Source organism: Haliotis rubra, unplaced genomic scaffold (genome assembly GCF_003918875.1).
Source record: "Haliotis rubra isolate DU_JTF1 unplaced genomic scaffold, ASM391887v1 Scf545, whole genome shotgun sequence".
Taxonomy (NCBI): Eukaryota; Metazoa; Mollusca; class Gastropoda; order Lepetellida; family Haliotidae; genus Haliotis; species Haliotis rubra.
The window spans coordinates 711,876-729,923 of NW_025767241.1; the positions used below are offsets into that span (position 1 = coordinate 711,876).

The 18,048-nt window shown below is 41.9% G+C and overlaps 2 protein-coding genes across 4 annotated transcripts in view; one reads left to right on the forward strand and one right to left on the reverse strand.

Annotated features, from left to right (window-relative positions):
• The window catches only part of LOC124253575, a 170,242-nt gene that overhangs the window by 123,700 nt on the left and 28,494 nt on the right, over window positions 1-18,048 (forward strand). For 2 of the 3 annotated variants that reach the window (XM_046687374.1, XM_046687376.1), the window contains 2 exons: window positions 1,363-1,644; window positions 11,360-11,401. In XM_046687374.1, coding sequence (XP_046543330.1) covers window positions 1,363-1,644; window positions 11,360-11,401 — 324 coding nt within the window. The remainder of the gene's footprint in view (window positions 1-1,362; window positions 1,645-11,359; window positions 11,402-18,048) is intronic. The other variant, XM_046687375.1, reaches the window with a different exon arrangement.
• On the reverse strand, window positions 16,717-17,597 carry LOC124253576. Its single transcript, XM_046687377.1, has 2 exons — window positions 17,318-17,597; window positions 16,717-17,167 (listed from the first exon to the last, which is right to left on the reverse strand). Exons 1-2 carry the CDS (start codon window positions 17,585-17,587, stop codon window positions 16,778-16,780), a joined length of 660 nt encoding a protein of 219 aa, XP_046543333.1. The 5' UTR covers window positions 17,588-17,597; the 3' UTR covers window positions 16,717-16,777.

Sequence of the window (18,048 nt, forward strand, 5' to 3'; positions counted from 1 at the left end):
TATCTCTCTAGGTTATGAAAGATTATTGAGGGTCTACATCACTACTTTCAGAATAACCAATATATACCGAGAGAAAGAAATAAAGGATCACAGGAAAATGCAAGTGTTCCTTTAATATTTTCCAGTTTTCATCACCAGCTTTGAATAGCGCTGTGGTGATGAAAACCGGAAAAAAATAAAGGAACACTTGCATTTTCCTGTGATCCTTTATTTCTTTCTCTCAGTATATGTTACATTTGGGATTGCACTTTCTCAGTAAAGTACAGATACTTGTACTTTTGTAATGTTGAGTTTCATGTGGGATTAGAACCCACACTTTCATGGTCAGGCAGCTAATCACCAGCACACAAAGTCAGTCAGCGTACCAAACACTCAGCCACCACTAGTGATGTTCCGATTAATTGAAATAATTGAAGATTTATTGCAGTGGCCAGACGACTAGGCAATCGGTCACATTTTCACAAAATTGAACACAAACGATTTGGAACCACTCTTTTAGTGTTTGAAACACTTGACCATGGAACATATCTTAGAACTTCTCAGGGCCTTAAAACATGTTTAATTCTTAGAAAACTCACTTCACTAACTGAAAAGTCATGAATGCATGTTTCTGATACTTCATGACTTCATCACTTGAAAGTAACAAGTTGCATCATTTTACATTGGATGTGAAATTTGACCTTGATATTTGACTTTGCAAGTTTCTAAATAAAACGAAAAATTCAACAGAGAACCAGGTTATACTTATCTGCAATAACAGTCTGATTCTGATAATCTGAAAAACCTAACAAATTTTTTCAATGATCGCTCACTGGTAATGAACCAATTATTCATTGTGAGATTCAAACCAATTCCCAACTCTAGGCCCCACAACTTCCAAAAAAGAATGGAAGTTGGACAACTGGTAGTCTAGATCACATACTTTGTGACAAGTGTAAATTGGCAAGGCTCCTATGGCCAAATATTTGTTGTATTTGGGTCATGATTTGCATACATGTATGATGCATCATCTGTATCAACACAAATGATGGTCACACCCAATAATGACACTGCTAATGGAGTTGCTGTACCAGAGTCTCACTCCTTTTGAGAAGTATGGGTTTTGCACATTGATGAGAGGAATGACGAAATATGTTGTTATTTTCAACAGCATGACATAAGAAGCATATTTACTTTCTTCAGGCAATCACACATCAGTCATGCTTTCAATGTGGTGTGTTTTTTTCCCGTATTTTTAATCCATGAACCTAAACTATGACTACGTGAACTGTTGCAACGTAAAAGATCTCGCAATATTTAGAGATATTTAAACTTACATAGCTCTAGAAAAGATGGTGCAAAGCCACTCATTCTTTTCTTCAGAGAATTCATCAGCATGTGTCATCAACAGCACGAGCAACTTGGACAGTTTGAAGGAGGGTAGTCAGGTGACCATCATGTTTTACATAAAGCAGTATTACTGTTCATCTCCTTCACTGTTTCAACTTGGCAATGCTAATGTCACCCTCCCTCGAACACCAAGCGGGTTAGATGATGTTGAAGAAAATGTGACCATATCAGTGACGCAAACTCAAACCCTCGATTTGTACATGGTGTGTGAAGGTGTTCGCTTCAAACAGAATTGTGATGTGACAATAACCATAGGTAAGTAACACAGTTCTTTTATCTTAAAACCAGAAGTGTCTTTCAAATATTGTTTCCTCAAATCATAATTTAGTTTCTACTGCCACCTAAATTGATTATGGCAGATATTAAACATTTTAAGACTTACTACCTGATAAACATCCTTCAGGGGTACCCCAATAGGGTTTCAGGCAAATGTTTCACACAATCTCATACAATGAACATCTATCCATCACAGATATTTAGGAGACCTTGTATCCATATATGCCAACCCTTACACGTAGTTCTGATCTCCTTGACTCAGATGCTACCCCTGTGATTCCCCTTTGTGGATTTTACCGTGACACACTGAGAATAATTGATCAGGCCTTGACAATCTACAGTAACTTAGTCATGACACTCCTCTCCTTCCCTATTCTGAAGAGAAAACAGTACCAAACTTACCGGACTCCAAGGTATTAGATGGGATTTCCTCAAGCAAGTTAATAGTCCTAAACTAAAAAATATCCATATCATCATTGGAAGACTTATACACTTACCAGATGGAAGCAAGACATGTTCTTGGTAAATTTAACATTCTGGTGCGCCAAACTTTGTTTGACTGGTGGACAGACTTGGTGCAGAAAACGTCATGGTGTGGGGAGCCATATTCTACACAGGTAGATCAGAGCTAGTGGTGGTTCAAGGCAATCTTACAGCAAATCGCTACATGGACCAAATCCTGCAACCTCACCCCCCTCCTGTTTTTACCACCAGAGGGAGCTGTTTCAAAATGACAATGTGTAACATCAGTGGCCATCCCTGGCCTTCCAAATTGCCTGATCTGAACCAAATTATTTTTAGCCTGTGTGGTACTTGATGAGTCCAAACACTGCAGATGTGAAACAGGTCGAGATGATATGTTGCCATTATTGTTGAAATGACATAAACTTACAGTGTTTTGATATTTGATAACTTCCCACTGTAGGGTAGATACCCCTGATGTATGCATTTTAAATGGAAATGAAATCAGAAAAACTGAATTAATTTATAGGCTGTAAGGCTAGTGTCCAACAGCATCAAAATCTGCTCAGCTCATGTGAGTCATTGGCATTTGTTTGAGGGAGATGAAACTAGTAACATTGTTTGCTTCAATTTCCAGAATAGGAAGGTTTGCGGAATAATAAGATATCTATGATACTTTATAGAAAAAACATGTAACTTCTTTATTATATTATGATGCAATGTTTTCGTATAGTTTCTTATGCTGTTGTCAAGCAAGAGTGAAGTAATTACAGCACAGAAGCAACATGTAACATATATGAATCAAACAAAAAATCAGCTATCTCAGACTACATCATCAACTGTCCTAATCACAACATTACGGGACCGTTCTTAATTTATGGCTAGTGGGAGTGATGATGATTTTTATGGAGAAGCATGTACGATGTGAATCGTAACACAATTTATGTACAAAGGAAGTCTTAAAAATTGACAATGGACGCAACGAAATTTGTTAGCGAACCACAAGGACGCAAGGTGATGATCATGATACACAATACAATAACAGTATTAATGATAATATTTAAGTGTCCAGGACCCCTGAAAATTTAGAATATGAGTCCCAGGTACCCTCAAATACAGAACTCAAGGTAAATCCCCCGATCTCTGCCGTAGGTCACGTGTCATGAAGACAAGCAACCAGTTTGGGAGAACCCGTCGGAGCTACATCCACACTGTTACACAATGTGCAAATTTATCGAGTCATTCCTGTGACGTCACGGAAATGAATGGAAAGAGTCGAATAGGTCCCGGACAATTACGAAGGTTACAGGTAGACTTTGTGTCTCGTGATTTTAATCTACAGACAATTGCCGAATGGACCCGATGCCATTTGGCACACTCTTCCCATTCTACAATCTACAATATACAGTGTGGCGTGGAATGAGCCGATGTGCCTCAAACTGAAAATTGTTGTTGGCGTCTGGCGTCAGATGTCAATTTCACGGTGCATGCATGAATGACGCGCTTTTACATAAATCGGGTGATTTTGTGACAGAGAAGTGATGCAGGGAACGCTGTAAGGATAATGTGGATCGCACTGAGGAACGAGGGAGACATGAACATGTCTAGTGACGGCATGAGGCTGAGTTAGCCTTCATAATCATTACTGAACAAATGTCCGGTGTGAAAGAGGCTTGCGTGCAAATTCCAGGCCAATTTCCATTAGCCCAAAATTTCTACATTAAACCATTTCATAGTGTACTTTCGACGTTTTTGTGTGAAAAAAAGTATTAAAATGCAAAAGGAAAAACGACAATGGTACTCACGTATTACACCGGACATGTACCTACTATATTGGATTAGGTCCCTAACCCTAACCCTAAACCCTAAACCCTAACCCTAACCCCTTGAAATAATCCTAGTAAATAGAATACATTGACCGAACCGGCACGAACATGACTGACGTGTCCAGTGTAATGCATTATTACCGCTTCCAAAAAAATACTAATAAAATCTTTTCTATGTAATGGTGCATATAACTGAATGAAAAAAATATATATGCATGTCAGTTTACATTGGTAAATCATTTAGACGTATATAGTTACGTAGAAACTAAAATATAAAATATATTTACATAAATTAAATAATTACATTGACCAAAATTGCGAATAATAGAATATATATAATATAGACCGGTGTAACGCATTCTCGCTAAATTTCAAAAATACAAAAATACACAAAATATAACACCTCAACACCTCGTAATACAAATAAATATGAGCGTATTAGTGATTAAGGAAACATATTCCAAACTGGTGCTTGCAAAAAATGGTGCATTCGCCAGTATTACAACTACTGGAAACTCTCAGCAATGTTGGGCTTATGCAATGACATAGTTAGTAGAGATGAAACACCAGTGACCTGAGCTTATACACACTCGCTGAGCTAGACAACCATGTTGCTATGCAGGCGTCATGGGGTATTGTTTCGAGAATGTGCTTTCGAACAAAATCACATAAAATTACATAGAAGGGTAAGATGATGTATATGTAAAGTTTGTGGTGCTGTATTCTAAAGGTAGGCCGTAAATCTTTCTCAAGTACAGTGCAATGTCTCGAAATCGGTGGAGAAGACAAATTCTCGGTAGTGTCGAACTCATCTATCAGTCCCTGTCGATTTCTTATATTTATCAATATTTTTACCAAAATGTCTCGAAGTAGATGTGTCGAATCCTGTTTGTGTTGAACTCATTTTAGGGTCCCCAAAAGCTCCAATAAGTACAAATTTACCCTTTTGTCTTGAAGCTGGTTCTTGCAACTTAACACTTCAATCCGCAATCAAAAGTCATGCTCATAAACATGCTACCAAAAGATCAAAGGTGAGGATTAACAGATTCAACAATCAAGTGGCATGATTGTTCCTTATCCTGACTTGTACTTATTGCTTTAAGATATCTCACTTTCCGTCAAAAGGTTGAGAGAAAACCTCTGTTACTATGTCCCCAAGAACAGTAAAAGAACTTACTCAAACGGGGCCCCTTTGCCTTCTTTCCAACCATTTGTCCAATGTGACCGACGGCCATGTTGTCACTCTCTCTTCCATCTACCACCTGGACGGTTGGGTTGGCACCTCGGGTCCCTTCTACGGCCTTATACTACTGCATCTGATCCACACCCTGTGTGCTCTTCTTGCATTTCCACATCATGTTCCATTACTTCACGGAGTATATATTGCACTCATTTGTCTGAATATTTCTTTAATAAATACATATTATCTTGTTTGCGCAAGAAGATGGATAAGAAGAAGCATGATGGCGCGCTAAAGCCTTGGCAGACAAGGGTATGGTACAGCCTATTGAACATGAGTTAACCCTGTTATTATAATCAGGGGAAGAGATGATTGCCTCATCTTATAATTCACATTCTCCATTGGAATTCTTTGCACAGGATTCTCCGGTTTCTGCCTCTCAGAGTGAGGTAGTGTCGCAGTCCCGCCTCAAGAGGAAAGCTCCTGAGGCTGGTTCTAGTCTACAAAAGCTGGCTAAAATGAAGAAGACGTCCCACAAGAAGTCGTCATTGAAATCATCATCAAGATCTACTACTGCCACTGAAAATACCCAGACCTCCGCGAAGGTCTCGATGAAGCAGATGATCTATCCTTTTCACACCCTCCAGTTCTCGAACCCGAGGTCACTGTGAGAAAGGCACTGCAGACATCTACCTTCGAGAATGCAACTGGGTTGAGAACTATGTTCTCGAAACCTTCGCAGCAGCCGCAGCAGTCTACTCATCCGAACATAAGGAACCCAGGTTCCCTCACTACTACCTATGTGGGATCTACGCAGACGTCAGGGTTCTCGGACCTTTCAGCTCTACACCTTTCTACGTTTGTGAACGCTCCTCCTCTCATCTGAGATGCATCAGCTAGCTACCTTCGCAAACCCGTCTGCTGTGTCTTCTACCAGGACGCCTTCAGCAGACATCGGTGAACCCGCCTACACATACAGCTACTCCGTTCCCGAACATTGCTGGACATCTGCTTTTACGAACCCATCTATGGCCTTTGCAAACCAACCTAATCCAACCTACGTTTAAGCCTACCAGAAGCCAGGAATGTATCCACAAGCATTCAGTCAATCACAATCGGACTTCATCACAAATATCAACTCGACAAGTTATGATGGCTATTCAACAACAGCTGTTGAAGGTGGATTTGGATTAGCCTATTAATCAGTCGACTCTTGCTTCTTCTCTCACCTATCCATGAAGAACGACTAGTTTTGGATGACAATATGCTGCAAGACAACCTGAATTCAACAATTTACACGGACTCTGAACTGGTGGGTTACTGATCGGCTCCCTATCTCACCTCCTAAGCATAACTCGTCGTCATCAGACTAACTCAAGTGGCAGATGCATTCAAGTCAGTTTTCGGGAAAGCAAAGTGCTTGAAGTAGACAAAGATTACTCATTGATGAGTGACTCGGAAGTTTCGCCTACGCCTCACTTTGAGCATTCTTAAGGCACCATAAGTGGATGGGAATTTACTCACTGTTGAGCAATTCAAAGTCTCGAACTTACAGAGTAGAAGACAAGAAGTTAGCCCAGTTAGACACAGCAAGTGATGTCAAAGACCATAAATGGAAATATGCTTAATGCACTTCAAACCAACTTACGGACAGAGAATGTATGCTCTTATCAACTATGGCGGCACAGGAACGTGACCAAGAATTCATTTTGAATCACTTAGCATTGACCTCAGCGGGACTCACGTTAATGCATTAACAAGGTCTACTATCTTCGTACCAGTGGCCTGACCTCTATATTAAGCCACCTTTACGCATCCATGGGCTGCTCACATCGTATTTGTTGGCTCTTCATACCATGCATCAAGGAGGTCATAGGATTTTAAGGACCAGTAAGCCGGTACAGACTATGAACTGTATGGATAAACAATCCGTCAAGAACTTTACTCCTGGAGCAACCCTTATTCAAGTGGTTTTGGAGGATTATGTAAAGCGGCGTAATTCTTACACACGCTTTTACTCAACCAGCTATTGCACCATATTTCATGGAGGCCAACCAGTGACATCACATGCTTAGGAGCTGATAAATCCATGACAGAAGTCAACGCTCTGCGCAGGCCTGATTTGCATATCACATGTCTGCAAGCTCACTGGGTTGCATAACGAGATTGGCATCTCCGTCTATTCAACCTAGTAGACAGGCTCAACCTGAGGATAGAAACTTTTCATATCCCAGGAGCAACCAACGTCATAGCCGACACATTATCCCCGGCCAGTCACACCATCTCACACAGAATGGATGCTGCATCCTGAAGCATTTCAACTACTAGCAAAGGATCACGGATGTCCTTTCATAGATCTCTTTCCGACTCGCTTCAATCATCAAATAAAGACATTCGTCTCACCAGTTCCAGATCCACTAGCCTGGTCCCTGGATGCTCTAGTCATTCTGTGAGAAGGACTAGATACTTATGTGTTTATACCACCTGTTCTACTACCGAAAGTTCTACACAAGATCGTTCAGACCAAAGTCCTCCAACTGCTTTTGGTCGCGCCCTACTGGACTTCGAGAACTTTGTTCCCAGACCTAATACAGCTCACAGGAGAACCAATAATTCAACTACCAAACTGGCCGAATCTGTACTCAAAGCCATGAAAAACACAATTACTAATTTATGTAATATTTCTGGTAAAGATTTTCATGGACTTTTCCCCCAAAGGCACATAGACACCACGTGTGCTGGGTCCCTTCTTGTGGAGTTCTGAGTTTGAATCCAAGATCAGTTCTCAGTAATGAACTTTATTGTTCAAAATGCAACATTTGGCTGTATCCACAAGTTTCAGCAGTCCCATGTCAAATGTTTTGCACATGCATTCCCTGTACTCTGGCCCTTTAAAGACGGCGCCAAAATCGAAAATTCATCACTTGGGAAAAATGCCACGTCTAATGCAAGACAACAGGAACCAGGCTATTGGAATGCTGAATCAGGGTGCTTCACAAGTGGCGGTTGCACGATGCTATCATGTTCATCCATCCATCCACTATTGCTCAGACACCATTTCAACACCACTGGAGTAGTTCAAGACAGGTTCAAGACAGTTGTTGATACAGCAAGGGGAACAGTTGGGACATGGCAATGTTGTATCAGCCCACAAACAGTTCGAAGACGCCTGGCTGCTTTTGGTATATTCTTTTGTTGACCTTACCGAGGTAAGATTTTACTGCATCGGTACCTGGGTACCTGGGTAACACTCCATGGCGTGATGTCATCTTCTCCGATTCAACCTCAGTTTTCCTGATGAACTTCACTCCATTAAACGACATCGTGGTGAACGTTTTGCTCGTAACAGCGTTCAGGAAAGGGATCGTTTTTGGGGTGGGGGCATCATGGTATGGGTTGCTATCAACATCAACTTCCGGTAACAGTTGTTGGTGGTTCAAGGCAACCTAAACGCTCAATGTTATGTTGACAATGTCCTTCGTCCAGTGATACTCCCTTTGCTGGCTCGACATGGCGTCTGTGAACAGGTGGTCTAACACTGCAAGGTTAACGAGAGACTTTCTGCAAAATCAGCGGGTCCGTGTTATGGATTGGCTTGCAATGTCTCCAGACAAGACCGATTGAACACCTGTGGGATGAACTTGGACTACGGGTTCAAACTCAACTCCTGCCGCCACGAACTGTTGCAGAGTTGCCACAGGCACTTCAACATCATTGGCAAGCAATCCCACAGTGTGTTTTGAGACATTTGTGTCAGTCCATGCTTCGGCGGCTTCAGGCATGTGTCAGGGTGGACATACCCGATATTGAATCTTGCTGATCCCTGCTCTGTTCTGTGACTCTCAGACATTCCTGATTTGTGCCTTTGTAATGGATTCTTCCATGACATTATCCAAATTGATCAAATTGATTTTTCCTTGTTATATGCGTCTTTGATGCAATTTGTTACAGTTGTTATAGTGACTAAATCAGGACAGCCATCGTCCAAATATTTAAAAAGTAAAAACTATGTACTCAAGACATGTGAGACTTTATTGTAATTATTTATATGATGCTAATCTGTATTCTATGTCACTTCCGCATTGTACATTGACTTGTCAGGCAATTAATTACTGTATACAACATTTATAACCTTTATTGGTCATACAGTTTGGCAGTGTCTGCCATCACATCAACTGGTCAAGGAAGTGCTATTGTTTTTCTATCTGTCAATTGTTGAGTCATGACCTGTCCATTTTTGTCAAGAACTGTATATAATTCGTAATTGTATATATAATATGTGTAATTCGTCTTAATTCCGAGCTAATTCCCCTGTCAACCATATACCACGCGTTGACACAGTATATAAGCTTTGAATTGGAAATTATGTTTTTAATGGCTTTGAGTATACTAATACATCCACAGACAAGGCCTTATGTCAATCCACAAGGATTCCAATTATATGCATAGAGCCTATTCCGCTCTGCCTCACCAGACGAGGGTATTCTACTAGAGCAGCTAAGGCAGTTACCTTAGCACTCAGGAAACTTGGAATCTTTATGATGACAAATGGAAGAGTTTCTCAACGTAGTTCTGTAACATCTTACCAGTGAGCTTCTGATGGAAGCTAATTTTGAGTTGCTAACTTGCTGAAGACGCTATTCCTACTCGCCTTAGCTACAGCTGCTAGAATGTCAGAAATACAAGCCCTAGATTCAACTCCAGGGATCATCCAGCAGTTCATCACCAGCAATTATCTCAGAGATATCTCCACAGAAGATGTATATGGTATCCACCAGTTTCGTCCTCTCTGGGTATATGATCAGACTCGGATTGATCAAGCAGTCACAGGAAATCCAAATAGGTGGCTGACCCACCACCTGTACGTCGGATTCAAGCAATAAGTCAGGATAAGGAAAAATATGTAATTTTTATGATAAAATTGATGTTTTATACTTATCCTGACTCATACGCTGAGGTACCTTCTCACCACCATCTGGCCTCCCTGCAAGCTGTAGTGGGGGCAGATTTCGAAGAGAGCGACAATATGTCCGCCGGTCACATGGGACAAATGGCAGGAAAGGAGGCAAAGGGGCCCTGCTGGGTGAGTAAGTTTTTTTAATTTTCTTGGGAACATAGGGACACAGGTTTCCACTCAACATTCGGAGGGAAAGGGAGATAAAGCATTAAGTGTGAGTCAGGATAAGTATAAAATGTCAATTTTATTATAAAAATTACATTTTAACTACACATCTATACATACATTGTCATCACACTTACCAACTTGATTAATTAGCTTGTTACCAATGACATGTTGATTGCAGACCGACAGGAAATCTCTAAACACACAATGGCGCATGCTGTTGTCACGTCACCGTCCGATTTTGTTTGTGTGAACAATACAAGTTTTTATATTGACTGATAAATGTCATATGGGGTTGCTTGTGAGTTTGTTAAATTACATGTATTCTTATCTTTTTGTTTGCATAATTATTTGTCATGACAAATAAAGTGATTTACATTTAATGATCAGTACTGCAGTAAACATTTATGGCAAATATGTATTGTTCGTATATATACAGTCTACTGTAGAAAAATGATGCTGTACTTTGGTCGTGTTGGTGCTTGGTCCTTTCTATGCTGACATATGTGTCGAACACATGGATTAGTTGAACTTTTCCCTTGGTCCCGACGAGTTCAGCACAACTTAGTACTTATAACAGAAATGGCTGATTTGCCATAGAGTGATAATTCTTTAGTATGATGCCTTTTCGAGAAGAAGAATGAATCTGTCTCTTAAGGACTTGTGCAACTAAACTTACTACTGATGATACCATGAAAACATGTTTGAGCTTTTCCCATAAAAAATATGCCAGCACATTTGCCTGTTATTTTTTATCCTTTTCAATCCTTGATGCACAGATTTTCTGTAAGTTGTGTAAAATCTGACACATGTCCTTGTGTATTTTCACGTGGCAAGATTTTGCATTTCTGGTCAATATGTTGATAAAAAACTTACTTTTTCTCTATTTGTATTCATTATATACCAGAAGCCAGATCAGAGCAATCTAAAGCAAAATTGGTCACAGAATATTTGCCTACACGGCAACTGAGCTCTGAAATTCTCTTGAAACAGCTTCCCAGTTTCCCAGGCCCACTCTGTATTTTAGTCTTTGTGTTGCACTATGATTATCTATTTGATGGAAGATATAAATGCACTGGAAGTTCCATTATTATTATTATTCAGAAACAACAACATTGCCAACAACAACAATGAATAACACCAGTGGTATGTGTATCTAACTTTCTTGTTTGTCTTCCCTTTTGGCTTCAGTTATCCATGTTGTCCTTTGCTTTTTTAAACAGTTGGTGTCAAAATGATCCTTGTATCAATTCACTTGCCTTTACTGATAGTAAATATACTGTGCCTAAAAATCTTGTGTATACCAGAATGTAGAGATCAATATATACCAGTATTGTGTAACTAAATATGCATGTGTCCTGCTTCCCAAATGTATCTACCCACTACCTTTTCTCCCCTTGCTGACCCGTGAAGGTCCGGGTTAGAATATTGATCTTCAGTAACCTATGCTTGTCGTATGAGATGACTAACAGGATAGGGTGGTCAGGCTCGCTGGCTTGGTTGACACATGTCATCGGTTCCCAATAGCGCAGATCGATGCTCATGCTGTTGATCACTTGATTGTCTGGTCCCGACTTGATTATTTACAGAACGCCACCATATAGCAGGAATAAACTCACTCACTCACTCTCCCCTTGCTTCAAAGTTGATCCGTTAATTCTCTATCATTCTATATAAGCAGTCTCATCGAAACTACTTCTTACAGTTTAGTCATCAGTTGGCCTCTGTCAGTGATTTTCTAATGTCTACTACACAAAGATTACTGACATTAGATATTATGCCTCAGTGGACTTTTTCCAACCTTCAGGTGGAATTGTTTTAACTCATGTCATGAAACAGTCAAGGAAGAGATGAAACAATCCTTCAAAGCCCTTGAAGTTATTGCGGAAAAATGTATTGTCATTCAGTGCCTGTTACTTTTGTAGGACATGATTAACTTTGGGATTATCAGAAGTTACCCTTTGATTTTTAGTGTAAGGTTGCAACTGAGTCAGAGCAAGAGCGATAAACTTAAACATTGCTATGTGACAATATAGAAAATACTACAGTGGAAGCTGTCAAAACCGGCAGCTGTCAAATCCGGCAAATTGTCAACACAGGCATAGTCCATGGCTAGTACATTTATCATCATTTGAAAGCTCTGCAATCCGGCAGCTGTCAATTCCGGTCTCGCCATGAAATTAGCCACCTGAAAATGTTTTTATACAGTAATCAGCGTTCGCTAATCCGGCACGTGGCAAGGAGTCTGCCGGATGTGTATTGTCACCAATTAATCCTGCGTTGAAACTACATGGGGGCTGACAAAGAAAATTTAATCTTAGTTCAGTATGGGTATACTTGTACATGTAATTAGTGAGTTGTTAGGCGGAAGATCTTACTGTTTATGTATAACGATCAAAGCCACACCCACAAAGTGTCACTCAGCAATATTACGCTCAAGTTTTTGCCTGCAAACACCATGTCCATGTTGCAACCTCTTGACCAAGGTATGATTCAGGCATTTAAAGTCAGATACAAGTTATATCTCCTGGTTGAGTTCTAGTCGTAGGTAACCGTGTCAGCTCTACAATCCGGCACACTTTCTAAACCGAGTTATTTCTTCAGTCCCAATAAGTGCCAGTTTAGACAGCTTCCACTATAGTTTGCTTAAACCAGACCCTCTTTTAATCATCAGTACCATTACTTTTGCTAACGTTGCACATTCATCATTTTCTGAATATGTATTCTCTTTTTCATTTTGGTAGCAGGTGTTTCTGTGTGGTTCATAATGTTAAATCCTTCATGTTTTTCTCAATACCTGTAACAGATGCACAACCTAATTCTACCTTCTTATAATTCACATGTGTGAGGTGTGTAAATCAGTGTATATCAGTGTATCAATACCCAGGATGCCATGTGGTCTATGTTACTGTACCTCTTGGTGCAGAGTTACATCCCTTAGCTTTGCCAGGATTTATAGCCCAGATCTCTCCCGTGGTCCACCATCACCGCACTAGTGCTTGTGTTTTACCAAACTGGTAAACATGACCATAGTTCTATATAAACACTCTAACTAAAACGGTATCCTCCCAGTTTGACTACACATGAACATAAACATATAATGGAGCATCCCATCTTGTGATCATTCATTGTTTGTTTTGAAATTTGGACATAATCCCTCCACATTAGAACCCAAGCCAAGATAATCCCTCTACTCTGATTAAAAGTACAGATAATCATCATACTTTCATTTGTTTTGAAAACTGAACATAATTCTTTTGATATTTGGAGATAACTCGTCTACTCAGATTAAAACCTTTCGTACTTTTAGTGCAGGTTGTTTTGAAAATTGGACATAATCCAATTACAGACCAAGCTAAGATAATCCCTCTACACTGATTAAAATTAAAATGTTTTAGCTGTCACCTTTATCAGCAAGTATGTGAGACCCAGTCAGAGATTAAGTGTCAGCTATGGCTGGTGTTCAGAAAGCAGAGTTTGTTGTATCTGAGAGATGGTAATGTGGCTACTACTGGAAGAACAGAACAGTTACCGGGAAGCACAATCACGGGCCTGACAACCCAGCCACAGTCAGACTCATGAGCACACTGAGAAAAAGATCCAGGGATGAGTCAACTCCAATGACCCAGGGCCCCTTTTCACAAAGCTGTCGTAAGCCTAAGATCTCGTAACTTTCCTTATAGCATTCATACCTCCTATACTGTAACATAGGAGGTTCGACGTTACGAGAAAAGTTACGAGAACTTAGGCTTACTAGAGCTTCGTGAAACGGGGCCCAGATCTATAATGAAGAGCTCTGCCAACTGCCTGTTGCTGATGCTGGTGATGCACAACCTCTGTCCAGAGTGAAATCATCATTCTATAGACATAGAAGGAATACCACTCCTGCACTGCCTGAACATCGTAGAGGTGTCACCCTAGAAGGAAGATGGACTACTACATATGATGGATGTCGCTTTCTTGCTGTTGAAGATGGAGATGATGACAAGTTGCACGTGTTTTCTACAGAGCAAGCACTCTCAACCTTACAGCAACCTGATGTCCTCTTCACGGATGGAACTTTTTATTCATGTCCAAGACTTTGGCATCAGTTGTACGTGATTCACGCTCTTACTGGCAATACTGTGATTCCCATAGCTTTCTGTCTTATGCCTGATCGTCAGCAAGCTACTCACTGTAGACTTTTTCGTGTGCTGAAGGATGCTGTTCAACAATCGACTGGCAGACCTCCTCAACCACTGACTAGTCAGGTAGACTTTGAGTACCCTGTTCACAAGACTAAGAGCATAGAGGCAATGAACAGGAGACGGATTGCCCAGCTGGACCATAGAGCTCCTGCAGCACCCAGGAAAAGGATGTCCAGAGAGCTAGATGCTCGCCTCCGACGTTTGTAGGATCAGTTCCGGAGAAGACAGAAGTCGCCCATTGAATTTGTTCGTGCTACAGGCTGGGTGGCAAAATAGTTTCTGTAAATATACTGAAGAAGAAATGCTGAACTTTTCTCGGCCCCGGTGTGTGTGAGACTCCCGATATTAAAGTACCAGAGTTTCATTGAGCTGCCAATGGTGGACCCATCACAGTGTTTATGTCTATGTCGCTTAAGCATTGCTAAGCATTTCCTAAGCAAGATGCATGGAAGAGTCCCAGCACAAGAAACGAGACAACGATTCGGTATCGGTTCCAATCGACTACGCAAAATATGGAATACGGCCATGGAACCGTCTACCAACACCACTGGAGAGAAAGCTCCAAATCCAGTGTCGACCCCCAGCACAGACGCATTGCCTGCGGCCATCTCGCCAGCGAGCCGTCTACCAGCATCGTATTGCCTGCTGCAGAACCACCGACTGTGCCCACCATCCAGGACTTCTACGACCGCTTGGGGAGGCTAGAGGCTCGTGTGGAGCAAACAGCGGCGATGTTGGCTCGTGTGGAGCAAACCACGAATACGTTGCCGGCTCGTGTGGAGCAAACCACGAATTTGTTGGTCGACATCTTGTCGATGCTGGACAAGGACGACAAGGAAGAACTCCGGGAGGAAATGGAAAACGTCGAGGAGGAGCAAGAAGAGACCCGTCTGGATATCCAGAAGGTGCGGCAGAAGCTAGAAACAGCCCAAAGGTGGACCTACCTTTCGCTAGCCGCTGTTTTTCTCTGGAAGGTCGTCTACAAGACCTGGAAGCACAGCAAACCAGTTTCCCCCTTCGTGCGCCCCCTCCACACACCGACCGCGAAAGTAGAAACACCCAAGACCAAACGTGGGGATCCCTTCCATATGGAGTAGAGTGTGGAATGCAGCGTTTTGGGGAAAAAACATATTGTAGTAGGGTATACGGGCCTTGCGTTTGTTTTTCCCTGTCAGGGTGTGTGCCCTACTTTCCGTACCATGAATTCCACGAAAAGCAGTTTGAATACGAAAACGGCCTAGACAAGTGAACGACTCCATTCGTCCTTTGCACCCCCCAGCCCGTGACTGCATCTGCAAAAATACTAGGCGAGCTGTCGGAGGGTCTACTCTCCCTAGCCCTGCGGTGTCTGGAAGGACCCATAGAACCTATTCTCGCCCAAGGTCTGGAAGCAGCAATTCTACTTCTCTATCGTCTTTCTCTTTCGATATGGGGGAGCGGCAGATTTTGCCGAGCATGCACAGGAACGGTTCCCGCACCAACCGTAGGCGTTCTATTCCACCGGCGGCCCGAATCGTTTCTCATATCTTGTAGCCGTAAACTGGAATCGTTTCCCCAGTCGGGGATCGAGTAGCAACAACAGCCGGTTCTTCCCTTCGTATCTCGCTACAGCAAACTTTTTGCACAAGTAGACTCCTTCTGGGACGTCCGCGGCTTTTCTGTGTTGGCTGCTGCGGAGGGGTGCTACTTCCATATCCTTGGGTCGCCCTAGTTGGGCAATGGGGTATGCCAAATATTGCCCGTCCCTGTGGTACCTCTGCTTCCCCCGATAGCTGTCGGAAGATACAAGACTCTTTCTCCTTGCACGGACAATGGTCCACCAATTTGCTGGCGAGGAGTGCGTACCCTATGCTCCAGAAAGCGCAGGCATTGTCGTATAGGTTCTCTATATTTGCAAAACAGCTGTCGACCACGATCTCTTCTGGAACCTCGAGGGGAAGTCGCTCCTGGGGTGTGTAGTCTATCACTTTCTTTTCCCAGAGAACGCATTTCTTGCTGTCGACGCAGTGGTTGATGGCGCCGCACTTGCCTGTAGAGTTGTCGGGTCCGAAGAGAGCAGGCAGTTCCGAGTGGCAAGGCAGTCGGTGCATCGGTTGTGTCCGTCCTTGGGGCCTGGATAGCAGTTGACGGCGAGAATGATTTGGAGTTTAACTGCCGGGGGTCGAAATTGGTTTAGTGTTTCCCCCAGGATAATGAAAGGGCAGGGTAGACTCAGAGAAAAAAGGGCACTTTAAAACTCAAAAGGGCATTCAGAAAACCAAAAAGGCACAACAATTAAGGGTTCAGTAATTTACTGTGGCTGACATCAGTTGATGCAAGTTCATAAATTATTTGTTCATATTCTTCTCTTCTTTCGTGCCAAGAACTTGGCCACACACGTCCTCAAGTCAATGTCAGTAGATGACTTAGCATTCATGCTGACCATAAGTTGCTTGGTGCAGTTATTCACTTTCAGCCTGTTCCTATGGTCTGTCACAATGAGTTTTACCCTGGAGAAGACTCTCTCAACCTCTGATGTCGAAAGGATCACTGTAGCATGGATACTCAGGAGCTTCACAATGTTTGGGTAGAGGTCTCCCAGTTGGGGCTTGAGGCTTGTCAGAGTCTTCAAGATGGTGGATGGTGAACATGTGTCAACTTCCTCAGCAAAGAGTTCCTTGACCTGACTCCACTCAAGCTGTGTTTTATCAACATCCAGGTCAAAGTGCTCAGCCAGTTCTGTAATCTGCAAAATGTGAATATTATGTCAATATATGAATGTGCAAAAGCCAGTTTTGAATAGTACAAGTTGGTTTTCATTTCTTACATTTACCTTTATCAATATCAAAGTTGTTATATTTTACAAAATCAGTTTGAGTGAATTTATTTCCAATACCTCAGCATCACCATGGAATGTCAGGAATGAAGAGTCTCCAGCCTTCCTCAGATCCAGTGCAGATAGGCTTGTCAGGATGGGGGTGACCTTCATTCTCTCCTCCAGGTTCTCTATCAGTTTATCCAAGAACAGAGTCTTTGACCTTGAGACATCTGTTCTCCTGCTATCACTTTTCTCCAGGTTATACTGCTCTCCAAGTTGATCCACGCGGGAGAGGTATGGACCAGGTTTGTCCTTCATCTTTTTCAAAGATGCCAAGCAACTTCTCATCTGAGGCTCAACAACACTTAAGTCTGGATCTCTCCTCTCAAACATCTTTGTCAATCCTGACAGGAGTGAACAGACGTCACACAGAAGCAAGATGAAATAGAACTTGTGGTAGGACATGAGCTGTTTGTACAGACCTTCGGCAGTCACACTCTGTTTGTCACCAGCCCGCTTGTCATTCCCCATACCAACTGCATTCTCAAGGTCAGCAAGGATTGCAGGATAGCTTCTCCTGACAGCATGAACAGCTTTTTCATGACTCAGCCATCGAGTGTGGACAGCCTTTTTGATTGTCACATTACATGTGTCTGTGTCATCTGCAGTGTTTTCCATTTCTCTGGTCAATGTCTGCATCTGCTCAAGGCTCTTGGATCTTACAGTACTGTAATGATAGTACTTAAAAAGTCCCATTAGCATTTCATCAACTGATTCGATTTCAGTCACTGATTTGAAGGCTGAACTAA

Coding starts and splice junctions, on each gene's coding strand:
- LOC124253576 (XM_046687377.1), bottom strand. CDS start 17,587: ATGAGAAGTTGCTTGGCATCTTTGAAAAAGATGAAGGACAAACCTGGT. Junction 17,168..17,317: donor CATTCCATGGTGATGCTGAG/GTATTGGAAATA, acceptor CACATTTTGCAG/ATTACAGAACTGGCTGAGCA.